At 35.1% G+C, this 17,934-nt stretch overlaps 1 protein-coding gene across 10 annotated transcripts in view; it reads right to left on the bottom strand.

Annotated features, from left to right (window-relative positions):
• Positions 1–5,093: 5,093 nt before the first annotated feature.
• The window catches only part of PLPPR5 (phospholipid phosphatase related 5), a 339,870-nt gene continuing 327,029 nt past the window's right edge, over positions 5,094–17,934 (bottom strand). For 6 of the 10 annotated variants that reach the window (XM_037982692.2, XM_037982713.2, XM_073008555.1 and 3 more), the window contains one exon: positions 5,094–7,945. Coding sequence is in view for 8 of the 10 variants with exons in the window: in XM_073008555.1 (XP_072864656.1) it covers positions 7,913–7,945 (33 nt within the window). In the remaining 2 variants the exon portion in view is untranslated. Of the gene's footprint in view, positions 7,946–12,053; positions 12,191–15,720; positions 15,756–17,934 lie in introns of all 10 variants that reach the window. The other 4 variants (XM_073008554.1, XM_007977850.3, XM_037982704.2 and 1 more) reach the window with 2 other exon arrangements.

Genomic DNA, 17,934 nt, shown 5'->3' with positions numbered 1-17,934 from the left:
CAACTCCCCTATATAGCTCTTTATAACTTCCAAGAACTTTATTAGAGCACCAACAAATGATTCATGTTCAAAGGGTGTGGTGGGTTACATTATGTGTGTATGTGTACCAAGCCAGAATGTGAGCAATATAATTTTAAAAGATAGTTAAAATATTAAATACAGGCCAGGCATTGTGGCTCATGCCTGTAATCTCGGCATTTTGGGAGGTCAAGGCGGGTGGATCACCAAAGGTCAGGAGTTCGAGACCAACCTAGCCCACATGACAAAACCTGTCTCTACTAAAAATACAAAAAGTTAGCCAGGCATGATGGTGAACGCCTGTAATCCCAGCTACTCAGGGGTCTGAGACAGGAGAATCACTTGAACCCAGGAGGTGGAGGTTGCAGTAAGGTGAGATTGTTCCACTGCACTCCAGCTCAGGCATCAGAGTGAGATTCTGTCTTTGAAAAAACATCACTTTTGAAAAACTTTGGAAAAACATCACTTTTCCTCATCCCCCTTCCTCTGAATAGCTGAAGTGATACTCTAATACAAATACTTTTCTATCCATTGATCAGAACAGTATTTTAAAATTTGGCCATAGGAAAATAAGTGACCAGAGAAATACATCTAATAATTAACAGTTAGGAGACTACAAAGTTCTTTGCTGTGTATTAATATAAAGTATAGACAATATTTATTTTAAAAGGAAGGCATATATATGGGATTATATTCATATATATAGGGTTTTTTATATGTGTATATAGGTGTGTATATATGTATTAAAAATAGGTGTATATCTATATGTATTAAAACATATATGTATCAAATACATATATACACACACAGCCCCATATATATGTATAGACAGGACTGCCTGTTTATATTTACATATAGGGATATTTATGCGGGTGTGTGGTTTGTATATATATCTCTCTATATAAATACAGACAGGCAGTCCTTACTTTGTATAGCAGTGTGAGACCAAAAAAAAAGACCATGCAAGCTGAAACCAAGAAAAGTGATCTTAATAAGCAATGGAAAAAATATATAATTAATGTTACCTTTAAATGTTTACATTTTGTTTACATTTAACAAAATGTTTACATTTAACAAAATGCTTACATTTTGTTGAAGTATTTAAAACTCTCTTAATGACAGTTTTAAATATACAGAAAAATAAAAAAATGCTGATATTTATTCCATACTCTGTTATCTAAAACAGAAATGTTGAGAATTAAATGTCTTATTTCTTCATAAAAATTTTATCGAGTAGTTTTGTTATAGACTGAATGTTTGTGTTTCCCATAAACTCGAATATTGATGCTCTAATCTCCAATGTGGTGGTATTTGGAGGCGGGGCCCTTGGGAGGTAATTAGGTTTAGATTAGGTCCTGAGTGTGGGGCCTTCGTGATGGGATTAGTATCTTTACATAAGGAAGAAGAAACCAGAGCTCACTCTCCCTCTCACCATGTGAGACAGGTAGAAGGCACAGGGAGAAGGCATCTGTCTGCAAGCCAGCAAGAGAGCCGTCCCCAGAATCTGGCCATTGTAGCTGGCACTCTGATTTCGGATTTCCTAGCCTCCAGAACTGTGAGAAATAAATGTCTGTTACAGTCAAGTGCCACAGACTGATGATGTTTCAATCAGTGAGAGGCCACACCTATGACGCTGGTCCCATAAGATTATAATACCATATTTTTCCCATAACTTTTCTATGTTTAGATACGTTAGATACACAAATACTTACCATCGTGTTACAAATTCCTGGAGTATCCAGTGCAGTAACATGCTGTACAGGTTTATAGCCTAGGAACAATAGGTTATATATCTTAGAGTCTAGGTGTGCGGCGGGCTCTAACATCTAGATCTGTGTCAGGACACTCCATGATGTTCACACGACAAAATAACCTAATGATGCCTTTCTCAGTACACGGCCCCGTCCTTAAGTGATGCATGACTGTATTTAAGCCACTCAGTCTATGGTAGTTTGTCACTGCATCCCAAGCTAAGACAAGTTTGAACAGTGTTTACCACCACCTTCTTGTCATATAACTTAGGATATGGGTCAAGCATCTTTTCTGTGCCTACGCTAATTGCCATATCCTTGTCTAAGTTTGGATCCATTACTAATTAATTTTTTATCCTTTGTATTTTCAGTGTTGTGAAATATCTCCAAGAATTCCTTTAATGTGAGGTTTTTTTAGTCAGAATTATTTCCTCTATGATATCTTCATATTTTTCAGTCACAGCCTTTTCTCCCATGTATATTAATAAGCTCACTTTCACTGAGTTTCTCTGGTTGCATTTCTAGAGTCTCTCAGATGGTGGTGGTAGTTTCAGCATTTCCAAGGTTGGCTACGCTATGTCTTTTATAAGTCTATTTATATTCAATATTCAAATTTCACTTTCAGTATTGCCACCTTTTTGTCTTTGCTGTAGTTCCATTTTCGTTGACCAGATCCTGTTTAAATTATGCATTCTTTTGTAAGATGTCATGTGGATTTATTACTGGGAGACAAGGAGTCAGCACATACATGCTTTGCTGTCTGTGCATGAACAGAACGGCAAATATTCAGTGACAGATCACTGGAAGACTTTGAAGGAAGTGAGATGACTGGTCACTAATCATATGTGCATTTGTTATTTTTATAGTGATTTCTGGACTGAAGAACTGGCGGCAAAGTTTGTGCATTGGATCGTTACTCTCAGTTATTATGCTGTAACTAAAATTTGAAAGCTGTTTTGGGGGGAGTAGTGTTATTTAACTAAATCGTAGTAACTGAAATTTCTAAAAATCAGAATTATACAAAGCAAGCATATGCATATATATACACACACACACATCACACGTACATATATAGACTCAATGTGTCGTAACCTGATCTTATATTTTAGTTACTTTCCTATTCTTTCTGCCTAGGTGGTTTTTCTCCTTTATTTTTATTTCTGCTTGTAAAATTATGCTCTCTTCCTTCATTATTGCCTATTGAAGAAGATCTAGGAAATTTGTAGACAAAACTTCAGCAAGCTCCCTGTTGCTGTCAGGTGCTGGACAGACAGTTCTCTAGACAGCCATCACAAAGGCATTTTGGAATGTCCTCGGTGATTGGTGGCATGGCCAGTATTTTACAGTTACAACAAGCTTGCTTTCTATTGTCATTTGTGGGTTTCTCATGTTTATCAGAATAAATCGGTACTGGACAAGTTAGGAACTCAACTCTGGGGAGTACTGCTTGAACAAGTTTAGCAGCAGTAAAAGTGTATGATATATTGAATGCAAAAATGGCCCTTGTTCTCCACCCATCTCTGTGTTCACCTCTTTGTAATGTGACTTTGTAGCTCCTCCCTCACTTCTTAAATCTAGCTGGCCTTGGGACTTGCCTTGGCCAATTGACTGAGATGGCCAAGTGATAACGTACTACTGCCTTGCATGCCTCTACTCTCTCAGCCCATTCTGCCAAAGAGCCTACCTAGCCTGATGGAGTTTGAGAGACCATATAGAAAAAAATGAAGTTATTCCAAGAGAAGCCATCCTAGACCAGCATACAGCCAGATGACTCCCTTATATGAGACAGCCCCGTGAAGATCAGCCAGAGCCTCCCAACACGATCATGGCTGCATGGAAACTTCAGCTCAGACCAGAAAAGGGACTTGGCTGAACCACAGACTTATGAAGGATAGTAATGCTTATTATATAGAATTTTAGGGTTTTTAAAATTACCAATAGCTGAATAATACAATACTGTTTATGGAGGCACTGCTTTTTGTTTTCTTAAATTAACCTAGCTGCTGTTGTAATCTATAAAAAATGCCCTTTCTTTAGTCCTCAGCAGCAGATTAACTCCGAGCCAGTTCTCCTACTTGAACTTAAAAGAGATCTCTTACAGCTCCATCACCAGAGCTGCTGAAGTGTACAGTCTGGAAGGGCAGAGGCCAGATCCTTCTATGCACTGTTTAGTCAGCACATTGCAAATTATCTGCTTCACAGGATCACTCAATAAATAAGCCAAATGAATGAAGGCTGAAAGTGCTTCTTGACAAGGAGCAATACATCTAGAGATGCCTGATTAATGCTCAAAACATCTCACCATTTTGAAGAGGTTTTCCTTTAAAACAAAATTCAACTAAAATTTCATTTTTGCTCCTCCTAAGAATAAATAATTCTTTTTCTACAAGCAATAAGAGTTTCCATGCAAAAATGAGAACACATTTATAAATGAAATAATATGCTGGTAATCATACCGGAAGATGGTACCTGTCCATATCACTCGTCTAAAGAATGAAACCTTTGAGACACTGCTTTGAGTTTTCCTGTGAACACTAAAAGCGGTTGTGTCCACTCATCTATATTTTCTTATCTGAAGCTCCCTTGTGAGCAAGGCCACAGATTTGAAAGACAGGAATCTGAGTTTACAATTTAGATGCTATGATCCATTCATGGCTCATAAGACTTGGTGTAAAGAGAACAGACTTATTATTTTATTCAATGTTGGCCATGTCCTGAGGATCTATTAGGCTAAGATCAGACTATAATCTAAAGTGGACAGGAAAGAGTAATTTGAATACTCTCGTTTTTCTTAAAAGAGATTCATTCACTTAAAGTCTGGAGGAAATTCCCTTAATTGATATTCTAAAAGAACTGTAATTTGGAAAATTCATTAGAAAGCCCATGCCTGGCAAATTTTGAGATCAATATTTTCAAAGCATAAATAGAACAATTTGGTATATTTCCAGGGCAACTTTTTAGAGCATGCAATCAAAATGTAATAAATGGTGCCTTAGAGGCCGGAGTATGCTAATTTACATCCAATCTTAAATTCTTTGCTCAACATAGAAGTGAGCCTATACAGTGGATCATATACCCACTCAGTGTCTCAAATAGTTTCTAGGGAGTTGTGATTTGGAAATAAGGATGTTAGTAAGATCCCAGGATGGTCCACGAGATGCAGAGGGTAATTGAGCTGTCCAAGGAACTGGTCTAATCTGATCCATTGTGATCCATTTCCAAACATTCTTCAGTCACTCTGAGAATTCTTTCATGCACATTAACAAGCATTCCTTATTCCTCTACCCACTATCAAGACCAATATATCACAAAGTCAAAAATCAGTTTTCAATTGAATTTTTAAATTTTTATTTGAAAAATACAATACACAGCAGAGAATTATTTCCTCCCCTACTGTTCTTTCACAAAGGAAACTGTATGGTAAATGTAACTGAGATATTTGGCTAGGATAGATCCTGAGAAAAGAGAGGCCCAGTTAGAAGTGGAAAATACAAAGTCTGTCAAAGAAGATTCACCTCTCTTTTAACATAAAAGAGCCTTTTAAGTTATCATAGGAATCAGATAAAACATGTGCAGAATTTCTGCCATGCAAACAGAGACTACTGAAATTTTCAAGTTGACCAAATTACACTGACCTGGGCCCCAAGTAAGTAGAATAAAAAGGAGATGTCTTTATCAGAAAGATATGTGTTTGCCTGCTTTTACTAGCCTACATATGTACATATTTACATATTAATGTTTTCTGAAATACGATTTTCATTATTCTCAGTAATAGCATCATGAATAAGGGCTATTTTCTGGCTTTTGCCTTATTCACATGTATCTTGCCTTTTTCATCTGAATTTTCTTCATGACAGCATCACTCACTGTACAATCTTGAGCCCATGATGTGTAAATAGTAGAGGTGACTTTACTCTGGTTCTGGGTTAAATCTGAGTTTTTGAAGAATTTATAACACTTGTATTCAGATCAGGTTTAGCAAGGTGCAAAGAAGCAACCTTGACACGGGAATATATAGGCAAAGCTTCCAACAGGAAAAATATTCCTGGTTGGCTCCTTGGAAGTCTGATGTACAATCAATAGAACTGATAAAACTCTGGAAGCTTTACTAGTAATCTAGCTTTCTAAGACATTATGATCATCCCCTTCACTTTCATTCTCAATAAGTGAATTCCCTATTACTGTTATTGCCTAAAAAATCTTTAAAGAGGGTCAGGACATCCAAAGTTTCTTCATGTTCTAAATTTCCAACAGGACTGAATTGCTCTAGAGGTCTGAAATTAGTAGAAATTTGGATTTTCTTTTCTTTTTGGCTCTACTACAAGTGTTTTAGCTTCCACCATGATAGAAATGGGCAAATAAAATCTATCTGGGGAGTAATGGTCAATCTTTGGTTATATTTATTTGCTGATCTCTGTTGAAATTACAGAGAAAATTAAAAGTTTGCTTTCTTTAGTACTGTAAAGTTTAGAAAGATTCATTTCAGTCAATTACTGCCAGAGTTACTTTGCCATATAAGCTAAAGTTACTTAGGGTAGTTTTAATTATTGCAAAGTTATTGTTGAGGAGTTTGCCTTCCTTATATTATGGTGATTTTAATCTGTAATTCCACATGCTAAATGTAAGGTATGTCCCTTGGGCCCTCTCCTGAGTGGGAGGCTGGGGCCTGAGGGTGAGGGTGGAAGGAGAGATGTTGAGTTTAGGCTTCTCTTTTACAAAGAGCCTCACATCTAGACTCTTGATATTCGTTATTTTAAAACTGGATTACAATTATTATATAGTTGTGTATTTGCAAACTGTTCATTCTTAAAACAAACATTTAAAATACAGCAGAGCTTTCATAATTGTATTCTGGCATTTCTTTATTTTTTGAACCATAGGTAGTTGCCCAGGATTCTACTGAGCTCTGAAAGGCCTCAATGTCCAAAATGAGATGACAGCTGTGCTATATTAAAAAGGAATATGAGTTCAGGTTCAGAAAACCTGAATTTAGGCTTCAACTATGTCTCTTACTAGTTTGTGATTTGGCATGTTATTTACCCTGTCGTGGCTTCATTTTTCTTATCTGTAAAAATAAAGCCATACTCTTCATGTTTATACCAGGTTATTATGAGGATTACATAAAATAGTTGGTGTAAATATACTTTGTAAACTATAAAGTACTACACAAATGCAAAGTAAAATACATTAACCATATTTCTAGCATTTATATAATTTAAATTATGTGTCAGGGTATAGTTCTTTCCCGTTTAAATTATGTAGAATCTTTAGTAGTAAAAAAGCCTAAGAATGGAGCCTTTGACCACTCTTGAGACACTGCTACTCATGGGAAATTACTCAATAATAAGGGACCAGTGCTGAATTTCCTGATTTAAGCTATCCTAAATACTGCCTGCATTCAAAAACAAGTCTTGAATTAAGCCACAATTGTCAGGAGAAGAAGTCCAAATAAATAATTTTTAATTATGATACATTACTTATTACAGTAAAAATTGGCATTTTCCCCTTCAAAAGCAGAAGCACCAGTCTTAGAATGTATAATATGAATGGTATTTTAAGTGAAATATAACATAATATAATGTGGAAACATTATTTTACTATAGAACATACTTTCTAAAAGGAATTTCACACACTGAAATGTTAGAATGGAAATAATGTCATGCTGAATAATAAAATAAAAACCCCCATGACTTTCAAAGTCCACTTCAAATTAAACATGGCATACTGCTGACTAGATATATGAAAATTAAAAAAAAAAACTAGCCCAAAATAGAAGGTTTTCTATATAAATACGATTTATGTAGAGGTTTCCCTTAACATAATTGCAGTGATTCTGTGAGAAACTAAAGTGAATGTTTTATTGAAGGATTTTGTTCATTTGGTCATCACATTTTTGTTGAACACCTACTTTGTGCTAGGCTTTGTTGTAAGTGCTGGGGACACAGAAAAAAAAAAGACAATCCTGCCCTCGAGGAGCTCACAGTCTAGTGGGGGAAACAGATAGGTGGACATTGATTTTAAAATTATAAAAAATATTAAACAACGTTATAAACTTCCTTTGCAATCAAACAAACTTTGGGTGTTATGAGTGGATGGTAAAAAGGGATGATGTCCAATGCAGTGAAAAACCATCTGCTTCAATATCATGTGACTTCTGCGAAGGCAGTGATGTGGTTCTGCAAAAAGAAAAAGGAATGACAAAGTGAGAGGCTTGGGAACATTAGCTTTGCAAAACATGTAGTACCTTTACAAATAATCATTAGCTTATATGCTGAATGTTGAAGTTGCCAAAACATCCAGCATTATTAAACTAAGTTTTATGTATTAGTACATAATTTTCGCTGCTAATTACATATTTTATTCAATAATCTTAATTATCCAAATAGATTAAAATGTTATACCTGCTTTATTCAAAATTAACTCTGAAATTTGAAAAGATAAAAATGGCAATGCCAGACACGTTAATATTCTGTTCAGTGTTAATGGAATTTTAATGCTGCATGTTGGAGTTTCAGATTAATTGCTCCCTGAGAGACAGATGGTGTAGAATGAGGTGGTGAAATGCTGACTAAAATGGCATTTGCTAGTTGACAAAAATCTACTTAAACACTTCATTTTTGATGCATGAATCCTGACTCCAGACTGTAGTCTCTGTTGTTTACCTCTACCATAGAATTCTTTACAGAGCCTTTTTTTTTTTTTTTTTGGAAAGCAACAGAATTATGTACAAAGAAACTCTGTGGAATGGCTAATATTTAAATAGATTCAGGCATGAAACAGGCCATGTCATGCCTGCTGAAGTATTGCAATGAAAAACTACTATTACATAATTAATCATGCTACATATGGGCTTATGTCAAGATCTAACGTGACTGACAGCCCCAACAACTAACATCAACATTACAAAAGGGTTCTACCATCATACTACCCATTTTAAATGTGTTTGTGTAGTTTTTGTATGGATTTTGCATTGGCTTTTTTATAATAAATGATATCATAAACAGAATTTCATATGATGAATGTATGCCATAAAATTTTCTCAACATACATGTAGCTTTTTTCAAGTTTAAGTATTTTAATTCATCAAAACATATTTTAAATGTGTGTAAAGAAATTAAAATTCATTTTCATTGAATTTAGGCATATTAAACCACACAAAAGGAATCTCACTGATTACAATTTAGGGCATTATCTTCTAGGCTTGACCCACTTAATACTAGAGAAAAACAAAATTAGTAAGAATCAGGAGTGAGCAGAGCATGCTGAGTTTTTCACTAACTCCTGGTAACACTTTAGAAACTTTAATTTCCCATTTAAAAATGCATGATGAAAATGCCTGAACATTCAGTAGCTCATCTCTACGTTTTCTTTTGCTTTCCTTACAAAAGCTCAGGCATGACTTTAGGGTAAAGATGACTTGTCAGAGATATGTAATGCACTATGATTGAATTAAAACAATAAGAACTGTGGAAATCATACATCACAGTTTTATTTCCAGTGGCCCCAGGGGTACTTGAAACCAGTGACTGAGAAAATGCAATTTGATATAGAGTGTTTCAGCACAAAACCGTCAAGAACATCACACTTCTTAATAGGATCTAGAACAACATAATTTCTGGAAAGATGTTAAGATAGAAATTAAAGATTAATCAGTCAGTAACAACTGGTGGGTAGAAAAAGGGTCAATAAGGGGCAGTAGAGAGAAAAGAAATGAGGTAAGAAAGAACATGGGTGGTGTCCCAAAGGCCACTGGCGTTGGCCTCAGTGTTCCCATTGACCCAGATAATGAAGGGAGGGTTCGCAAGGCTCATTAAGTTTGCTGAAGATGATCTTAAGGGGACAACCACCAATCTGGAAGGCAGAATTAAATACACATTAAAGGACTTTAAAAAACAGAGAAATAATCAGAAGCAAATCACTGATGATCAGTGCACAGCTTGACAGAAATAGAGGAAAAACCAAGTGCACAGTGCAAGCTGGAGAGTGTGACAAAGAAAACTGTAATAACTGTAGGGTGACCATATAATTTATCATCTAAATATGGACATGTGGAAGGGGGAAAAGGGTGCTAATACTACACAAGGACAACAGGCTTAAATAAGGATTGTCCGAAATAGTAATATAAAGTCACCCTATACTGTGGTTTAATGTGTCCACTAAAATGCACATGTTGGAAACTTAATCTCTAAGGTAACAGTGTTGATAGGTGGGGCCTAATGGGAGGTGATTAGACCTCTAGGGTTCTGCCCTCATGAATGAATTAATGCCTTTATCATAGGTGAGGGTTTGTTATAAAAAAGCAAGTTTAGTCCCCTTCTCTCTTGTTCCCTCTTTTTGTGCTTCCACTATGTTATGATGCAGAAAGAAGGTGTGAGCACCTTGACCTAGGACTTCCCAGCCTCCAGAATCCTGAGCTGACACATTTCAGCTCCTCATAAATTACCCAGTTTGTGGTATTCTGTTATAGCAGCACAAAACAGACTAAGAAACCTTCATAATGAGGCATGGAATATATAACTGTAGGTGAGCTATTGAGATCTAGAAAATACTGGAATTCAGTCTTAGCATTTAAAATCACATGCTTCAGTGATCACTAGATCTCCCTTTAACTGCCCATAAATTTTAAGCCATATTAGTCTTTTCCTATGCCAAAATATTACCAAGTTAAACTACAAGGACAACAGTTAATTTCTAGACTGACTATATTTTTAGATCCCAGGATTCTAGGGAAAATTCTTGCCCCTTTCCCCAAAGGGGCATCCTTTCCATTTCACATCACTTAAGTTTTCACTTCTGAGATGATTTCATTTTTTCCTATTTGACTGGGATTAGAAGTATCCTGCTTGGGGCTCATTATTTTAAGGTAGTTGTGGTTAGCAGACAGATAAACAGATGAAAATAAAACATTGAAGTGACTGTGCCTAGGAAGAGAAAATTACATGACAGGAGTGTACAGACATATCAGAGAGCTTCTGTTCCTTCACTTTACTGTTTAAGAGCAAATTAACCTATGTCATAAATGAAAGAGATCGATTATTTATCTCAGTAGTTTTTTTTTTTTTTTTAAATTCTTTTCTGGCACAGGGGTGATTTTCCCTGAAGGAATCTAAAGAAGGGCCAAGATAATTACTGGAGGTCCTTTTATAAGAATCTATTATATGATGCTACATTATACAACTTACATTACCAAGGTGTATGTACATGCATAATTTGAAATATACAGATGGCCTAATTCCTGTGCAGGAAGTTATTGTCTATTCACTTCCCAGCAGCATTTTTCCCAGTAACATGGAAAACCAGAATTGTGTTTAATATTTTCAGATTGTTGTCTTGAGAAATGGACTGCCTATGAGGCAAAGTAGTTGATCAAGTGTTTTTCTTTTTCAATATGGCTAAATTCTTAATATGCAACACTAAATCTTATTAGATGATAGTGCAAAAAAGTGGTAGGCAAACCAAAAAACTCATGCTTAAAAGTTATATTCAGAATTGCGAGATGAAAGTGGTCATAAAATTTACTGTCACAATTCCTGGTACCTTCTGCAATTACATTAACAGAGGCTTACCACGGAGATGACAAAGCTTGACCCCAAATAGCTGAAGATCAGAATATGCTACATGAAGCATCCATTAGAAAGTGTTCACTCAGGTGCACAGCAAACCAGTGAGCAAAATACTGAGTCTGATCCTTGAGTGCAGGGGTCACAAGGGAAAGCAAACACTTTGTTTCTGGAAAGTTGTACTGGATACTTAAATTTAATACATTTGAAAGTCTCTATAGCATGTCCATTTTTAAAAGCTCTAAGTTCTGCATGAAAATCTCTGTTTTACTATTTATTCTATACCTCCCCATAGAAAATACAGTCTGTAATTTTGAAAAATGTTACTTAAGACAAAACTGTCATGATTAATGACATGAAACTTTGGTGATGACTTGCCATCTGGCAAGATCTGTCACTCAACAATCAACAAATCAGGGGAAAAATGTGGGAAAATGCAAAAAAAGCACTCCAGGGAAGTGTTTGGAATTACAGCTACAGGAATACAAGCAAAATGCCATTGTTAATGGCTTCTTAGTTAAGGAATGCTAAATTCATATTAATGATGGAAAAATAACATGTATTTGAAAGATTAATAATTATAACAACAACAGCAGCAACCAAAAGCTCTAGTTCCTATATTGCTTTTGGTTGTAAGGAAAACCTGCACAGAAGGACACATTTTTCTGCATTTGTCTTAGCTTTGCAACCCAATTCCAACACCAGTGCGCTCCAGCGCACATACGTTTATTGCCTTAATTGAAGGTGTTCACAGTGGCTTATTCCCATTATCCAGCTGAAGAGCCTGGCAAGACAGTCTTTAAAAGACCTTTCCTGTGAATTTTCTTCTTCACCATTCTCAATAGGTTGATTTCGGCACACCTACAAAAGGTGTTTTACATATTACTTAAATGTTTATTTAAACATTGACTTAATTTATTCAAAGTACTGGTTTATTTAAAGTTCTATGTTGTTACATTGTTAGGCCAAATGCTGAGATTAAATATTATTCCAGTTTCATTCTTTCAAGATGATTGATGATAAAAAGTTTTTGTGTTTGAATAGGAGAGGTTATCAACGATCAGCATAGGTTTTCAACCTAAACATAAAATGGGATCTGTGCATCTGTCTTTCATGCAATGATTTATGTCTTTGACTCTGTTGCTGAGGAAGCTGTGTGGTACAGTGGTCTTTGCAGTCAAGTCATCTGAATGTCAAGTGTTTAAATGTGGTCTCCATCACAACTGAAATTTTAACAAGCAATTTAACCTTTCACAGACCCAGCTTTCTCATCTGTGAAATAGAGGTAAGAATACAAACTTTTTGAATGGATTTTTATTAAGATGAAATGGGATTATATATACAAGGGTCCCTGTCCCTACTCAAACATATTCATCATTTATTTATAGTTACTAATAAAAGTCACAAGCTAAAAAGGAAAGTTAAAAAAAGAAAAAGTAAAATAAATAAATAATTTTTAATTGGTTAGAATTTTACAAATAAAGCTCACTATCTGAATATAAAATACACTATTCTAACAATCTGCAATGCTCATATCCAAACAAACTTTAAAACCCCAAAAATGTTTCTTTTAAGATTGGTGTAAACTAATTTGGTGGCAAAACCTGATGTGTTGTGAGGCAATTTACACACAGTTTTGCTGCAGAAATTCTCATCTGTGATTACAATTGTTGCTCCAGACACTGCTTGTGTAACTGAATATGCATATTCCTAAAATATAAAATATTCTGAATTCTGTAAAAACATCTGACACTAAGGATTCTGGAGAAGGAATCATGGTCCAACAAATTAATCAACAATTCTGACATAGCCTACATTGCATCAGGAAAAGATAGGTGGATGTCATGATCTCGAATACTGTCCCTGTTTATTTCGCGATTTGCTTCTTTAACTCATTCATTTGCTTCATTCATTGTGTCCTTTAAAGAGGGGAAAGTGAGCAGAAGAGAGGAAAAAAGCAGAGTATATGGAGTATGTGTTGGAATGTTCTACTTTGTCACATTGTTTTCCTTCTGCTAGCTTGTGAAGTTGGTATTTTAGTAAAGAGAAACAATGTTAAAACCATTTAAGAAGACATTGGTTAAATTCAGATTTGAAGCTGTGAAACTGATTCTAAAATTTATGTTCAGCAATTTCTTGTTAAGAAGCTGGAGACATAAAAGCTATCATGAGACAGAACCAAAGTTTTCTTGGGAAAAGTGACTTTTTGGGGGGATTATTAACCTTTCTGTACAGTGGTTCTGTTTCAGTTCAGAGTTTTATATTGGTTCAGAGTTTTGTTTCCATTAAGAAGTTTCCCTTTTTTTTTTTTTTTTTTTACTATTCAGAGAAAAGAGCTAACACAGCTATCTTCTGAAAGAATCTCTAGGCAGCTTTCTCTGATAATTAAATCAGAGGCAGGCCCAGTTTTTACGAGAGCATTAGCTACAGATCTTAGGAAGTATTTCCAAGTCCAGAGAAGCCAAAGAAGCTTAAGGCTTTTCACACCAAATCTTTAGAGGCACTGATTCTCTACTGTGGCTTCATGCTGGAATCATCAGGATCTTTAAGAAAATACTGATGCAACCCCAGAGACCAGGATTTAATTGGTATGAGGCATGGCCTGGTTACTGGAATTTTTAAAGGCTCTCTGGATGATTGTAATATACAGCCAATATTGAGAACCACTGTGTGAGAGGTTCTGCAGGCCCAGCTGTATGCAGGCCCAGCTGTATCCAGATCAAGTGCTGGCTCTAAATCCAGATCACCTGATATGCCTGATGTAGTACAACTCCTGGGGCCCAACCCCAGGTCTTCTGGATCAGAATGTCTTGGGGTGAAACCCAGATATCTTCTCTTTTTTCAAATGCCACAAGCAATGGATTGTCTTTTATGCCAGTCTGAGTACCACAGCCTAAAGTTAAAGAAAAGTGATTAATGAAGTAAGTATTATCCGGGATGTAAAATCAATTCCTTCTTTAAGATGCTATACTTTCAGTGGCAAAAGAGTATTGCTTAAAAAATCAGTGAACTTGAATAATTCCAAAAAGTACATCTTTGAATTCAAGCCTTTTGACATTAACTGCACATTATATGTCATGCTTAAAGCTGCACAATGCATAAAGGTGTTAAGAAGACCTTTAGCAAATACCTGTTTGTTTCAATCTTTTTTTTTGAGACAGCATCTTGCTCTGTCACCCAGGCTGTAGTGCAGTGGCAAGATCTCAGATCACTGCAAACTCTGCCTCCTGGGTTCAAGCGATTCTCCTGCCTCAGCTTCCCAAGTAGCTGGGATTACAGGTGCACACCACCACACCCAGCTAATTGCTTGTTTCACTTTAACTCAATGTTTCCCAAAGGTATTGATATGAAATTTCATGGAAGTCTATTAATACTAATGTGTCCATGGTATTTGTCTTCTAAGTTTGTTAACCTCCTCAACTATAATAACCTTCCTCTCTACCACACTTCTATCCCATATCCATAGCTATATTCTCAATCAGTAATCATGTTTGAAATGTAAAATCCCAACTTACCTCCTGTCTTACCTCCCTCACACAACAAGGTTTCTTTGGCCATGAGGAAACTTCCTGACTACTAATTTATCCATCTGATCCAGTCTATCACGCTCCTTACGAATTCTGCTTCTTTTTCACTCCTTCTGGACCTCATGGTTGATCATATGATCAATCTTTAACAGCATCCTCAAGTTTCTTGCCCTCGTGCCCTTATCTTGCCTGCTAAACAAAACCGTTGCATGAACTGGATTATCCACCCGGAACATTCTTCTCTTTCGCCCTCACTTGGTTCATGGTCCTGCAGCTCTCCCCTAAGATGATGTTTCAAGCATTGCTGCATTGCTTCAAGCATTGCTAAAGGTCTCCCTTTAAGCGTTCCTCCGGTATAGTCATCATCATCTTCTGTATATGATTACAAAATTCTCTCTGTCCCCACGAGACATACCATAGTGCTCCGTATTTGATATTTGTTACATTTCATATATTACAAATCTGATTATAATGATAAGGTAACTCAACAGTAAATTGTATCCATGCCTTGTTTCATATACTAATACTTTAACCTATAAAATTGGCTTCTTCTTAGTTATTTCATTTTCCTTTAACTTTTTAAAATGCTTTAGATTTACTAAATAAGCATCCTAACAGTACTTGACAGAGGAGAATCGGAGGATGTGGATAATGGACCAAGTGCATGATAAATTCTTGTAGAACCAGGAGTTGATTAAAACTCCTCATTTAAAAACTTGCTTATTTTCACAAAAAGGCACCAGTTGATAAAAATCTGAATGAGCTACAACTAGATTCATTTCAGAACCATTCAAAATCATAAGGGCCATTAGAAATGACACAGATAACTTGAAAAATGTTTCATAAAGGTAAATATATGCTTACCATGCCACCTGGCATTCTCACTGCTAGGTATTTATCTAAAAGAAATAAAATATATGTATTCACAAAAAACTGTATGTGAATGTTTATATCAGCTTTACTCATAATTGCCAAAAATGGAAATAACCCAACCTTCAATTGGTAAATGGATAAACAAACTGTGGTGCATCCACACAACAGGATACTACTCAGCAATTAAATGGGAAAAACACAGACTACAGATGCATGTAACAAATAAGTCAGACTCAGAAACTCAAAATGCATGAGTCCTCTTATATAATATCCTGAGAATGGCAGAACATGAGGAACCAAAACAAATCAGTGGTTTCTCCAAGTTGGAGATTGAAGGAGGGATGACTACAAAGGGGAAGGCAGAAACATTTGTGAGTCACAGAAATGTTATCGAACTTGATTATGGTGATAATTTCATGAAAGTAGGCATTCGTCAAAACTCCTAAAACTATATGCCAAGAAAGGATGTTACAAGATGCAAATTATGCTTTAATAAATCCCAATTTAAAAAATTAGGACCACCAGCCATAACATGAAGTCTAAAGGCCAAGACATGTCTTAAATTTGGTTTGTCAGTTATTGAATTATTGTTTTAACATCTGGTGGTTTCAGCACAAAAGAAAAATACAGAATAAGTTTATTGAAAAATATTCGAAAATATAAATTGAAATGAGAACTTTATTATTTTTGGCCTATAAGATTGTAAAGATTATGAAGAACAATATTCTCCACTGTTGTGAGAACATACGGATATGAATTCAACCAAAAGCCTTAAAAGTGTTCATACTCTGTTTCAGCATTTCTATGTCTATGAATTTATCTTAAATTATTAATTGAGCTTAGAAAAATATATACTTAAGGAACATTTACCTTAGTATTACTTATAATTGTGGGAAATTGGAAGTGGAAGCAATTATCTATGTCTAACAAATGTAAAGGTTTATATATGGATTATAACTTTTAAAAACACAATGTTATTATGCAGCACAGTGATTATGATTTGGAGCTCTGAAGTGACAAATATGGAACATATTTCTGTGAAAATGGAAAGTAAGGATTCATATTCTTGTTTCAGAACACAGACCAGTTGTGTGACCTTGGGTGTATTACTTAACCTATGTCCTGTTCTCTGTAAAATGGAAATAAGACACACTCAAATGACTTCACATATTTTATATGTGAAGTTCTCTGCATAATTCCAAGCACATATTAAGCTATAATTGAAGATTAGCTTTTAATATTATTCCTGATATGACTGTTGTATTTATTGATCTGAAATTATATGTCTATGATGCAATGTTACATGAATAAAAGCAATAAAATATACAGGGAAATTCTGTATTCAACACAAACCCACACACACATTCACTGGGTCTTGAAGGTTATTTTAAGAAAATGTTTCCTCTGATTATTGTGATAACCCTATAGATACTTCCTATTCATTTTTTGTTTGGCTTATTCAGATTTTCAGATCATAAATATATATAAATTATTTACTAATTGCTTCTTTAATCAAAACTATGAAAAATAAACTTCTTGTTTCATAGAACTGTGAATTGAGTCATTGCTTATTTACCTAGTTTTAGTCAAATACAATTTTATATTTTTTCAACAAAATGTTTTCACAGAACTGTGATTCTCTGATTGATTTTGAAGGCCCTCCATTGTGTCTCCAGGATGATCCCCAATAAGGAAACAGACCTGTAAAAAGAGGGAGATGAACGACTGGGATCAGGTTCCCATCCATGTGTAACTAATTATGTGTGCATTGGAAATGATGTTTAAATCTGTCATTGATTATTCTCTCCTTAATTAATGACTGAATGAATCATATAATTTAAAGATACAGTCATCAATTCTATATTTATTCACATAAATCAGATGAGAAAGTTTCTAGTCTATATTCCAAAGTAATTTAATAAGAGATGCTTTTATAAAAGGCCTGTTAGATAACTGAGGGGAAAAGCTGTCTTTTATTCTTCATGTAGTATGTAATAATTCATAAATAGTGTGGAAAAATAGATACTGAGTATACTGGAGTATAAATAGGAAAATGACATATGGCAAAATAATAACAGAATATGCTAGTATTTTTAACCTAAAATGTTGATGCCTGTTGGAAATTTTTAAGCTTCTACTTTCAATTTCCTTTTTTTAAACAAAATTAAATTTTACAAATGAGAACACATTATAGCATGTAAATAT

Source organism: Chlorocebus sabaeus, chromosome 20, assembly GCF_047675955.1.
Source record: "Chlorocebus sabaeus isolate Y175 chromosome 20, mChlSab1.0.hap1, whole genome shotgun sequence".
In the NCBI taxonomy this organism is placed as follows: Eukaryota; Metazoa; Chordata; class Mammalia; order Primates; family Cercopithecidae; genus Chlorocebus; species Chlorocebus sabaeus.
Note: the sequence above shows the minus strand (reverse complement) of the source record. Positions and strands in the feature narration are given on the sequence as shown.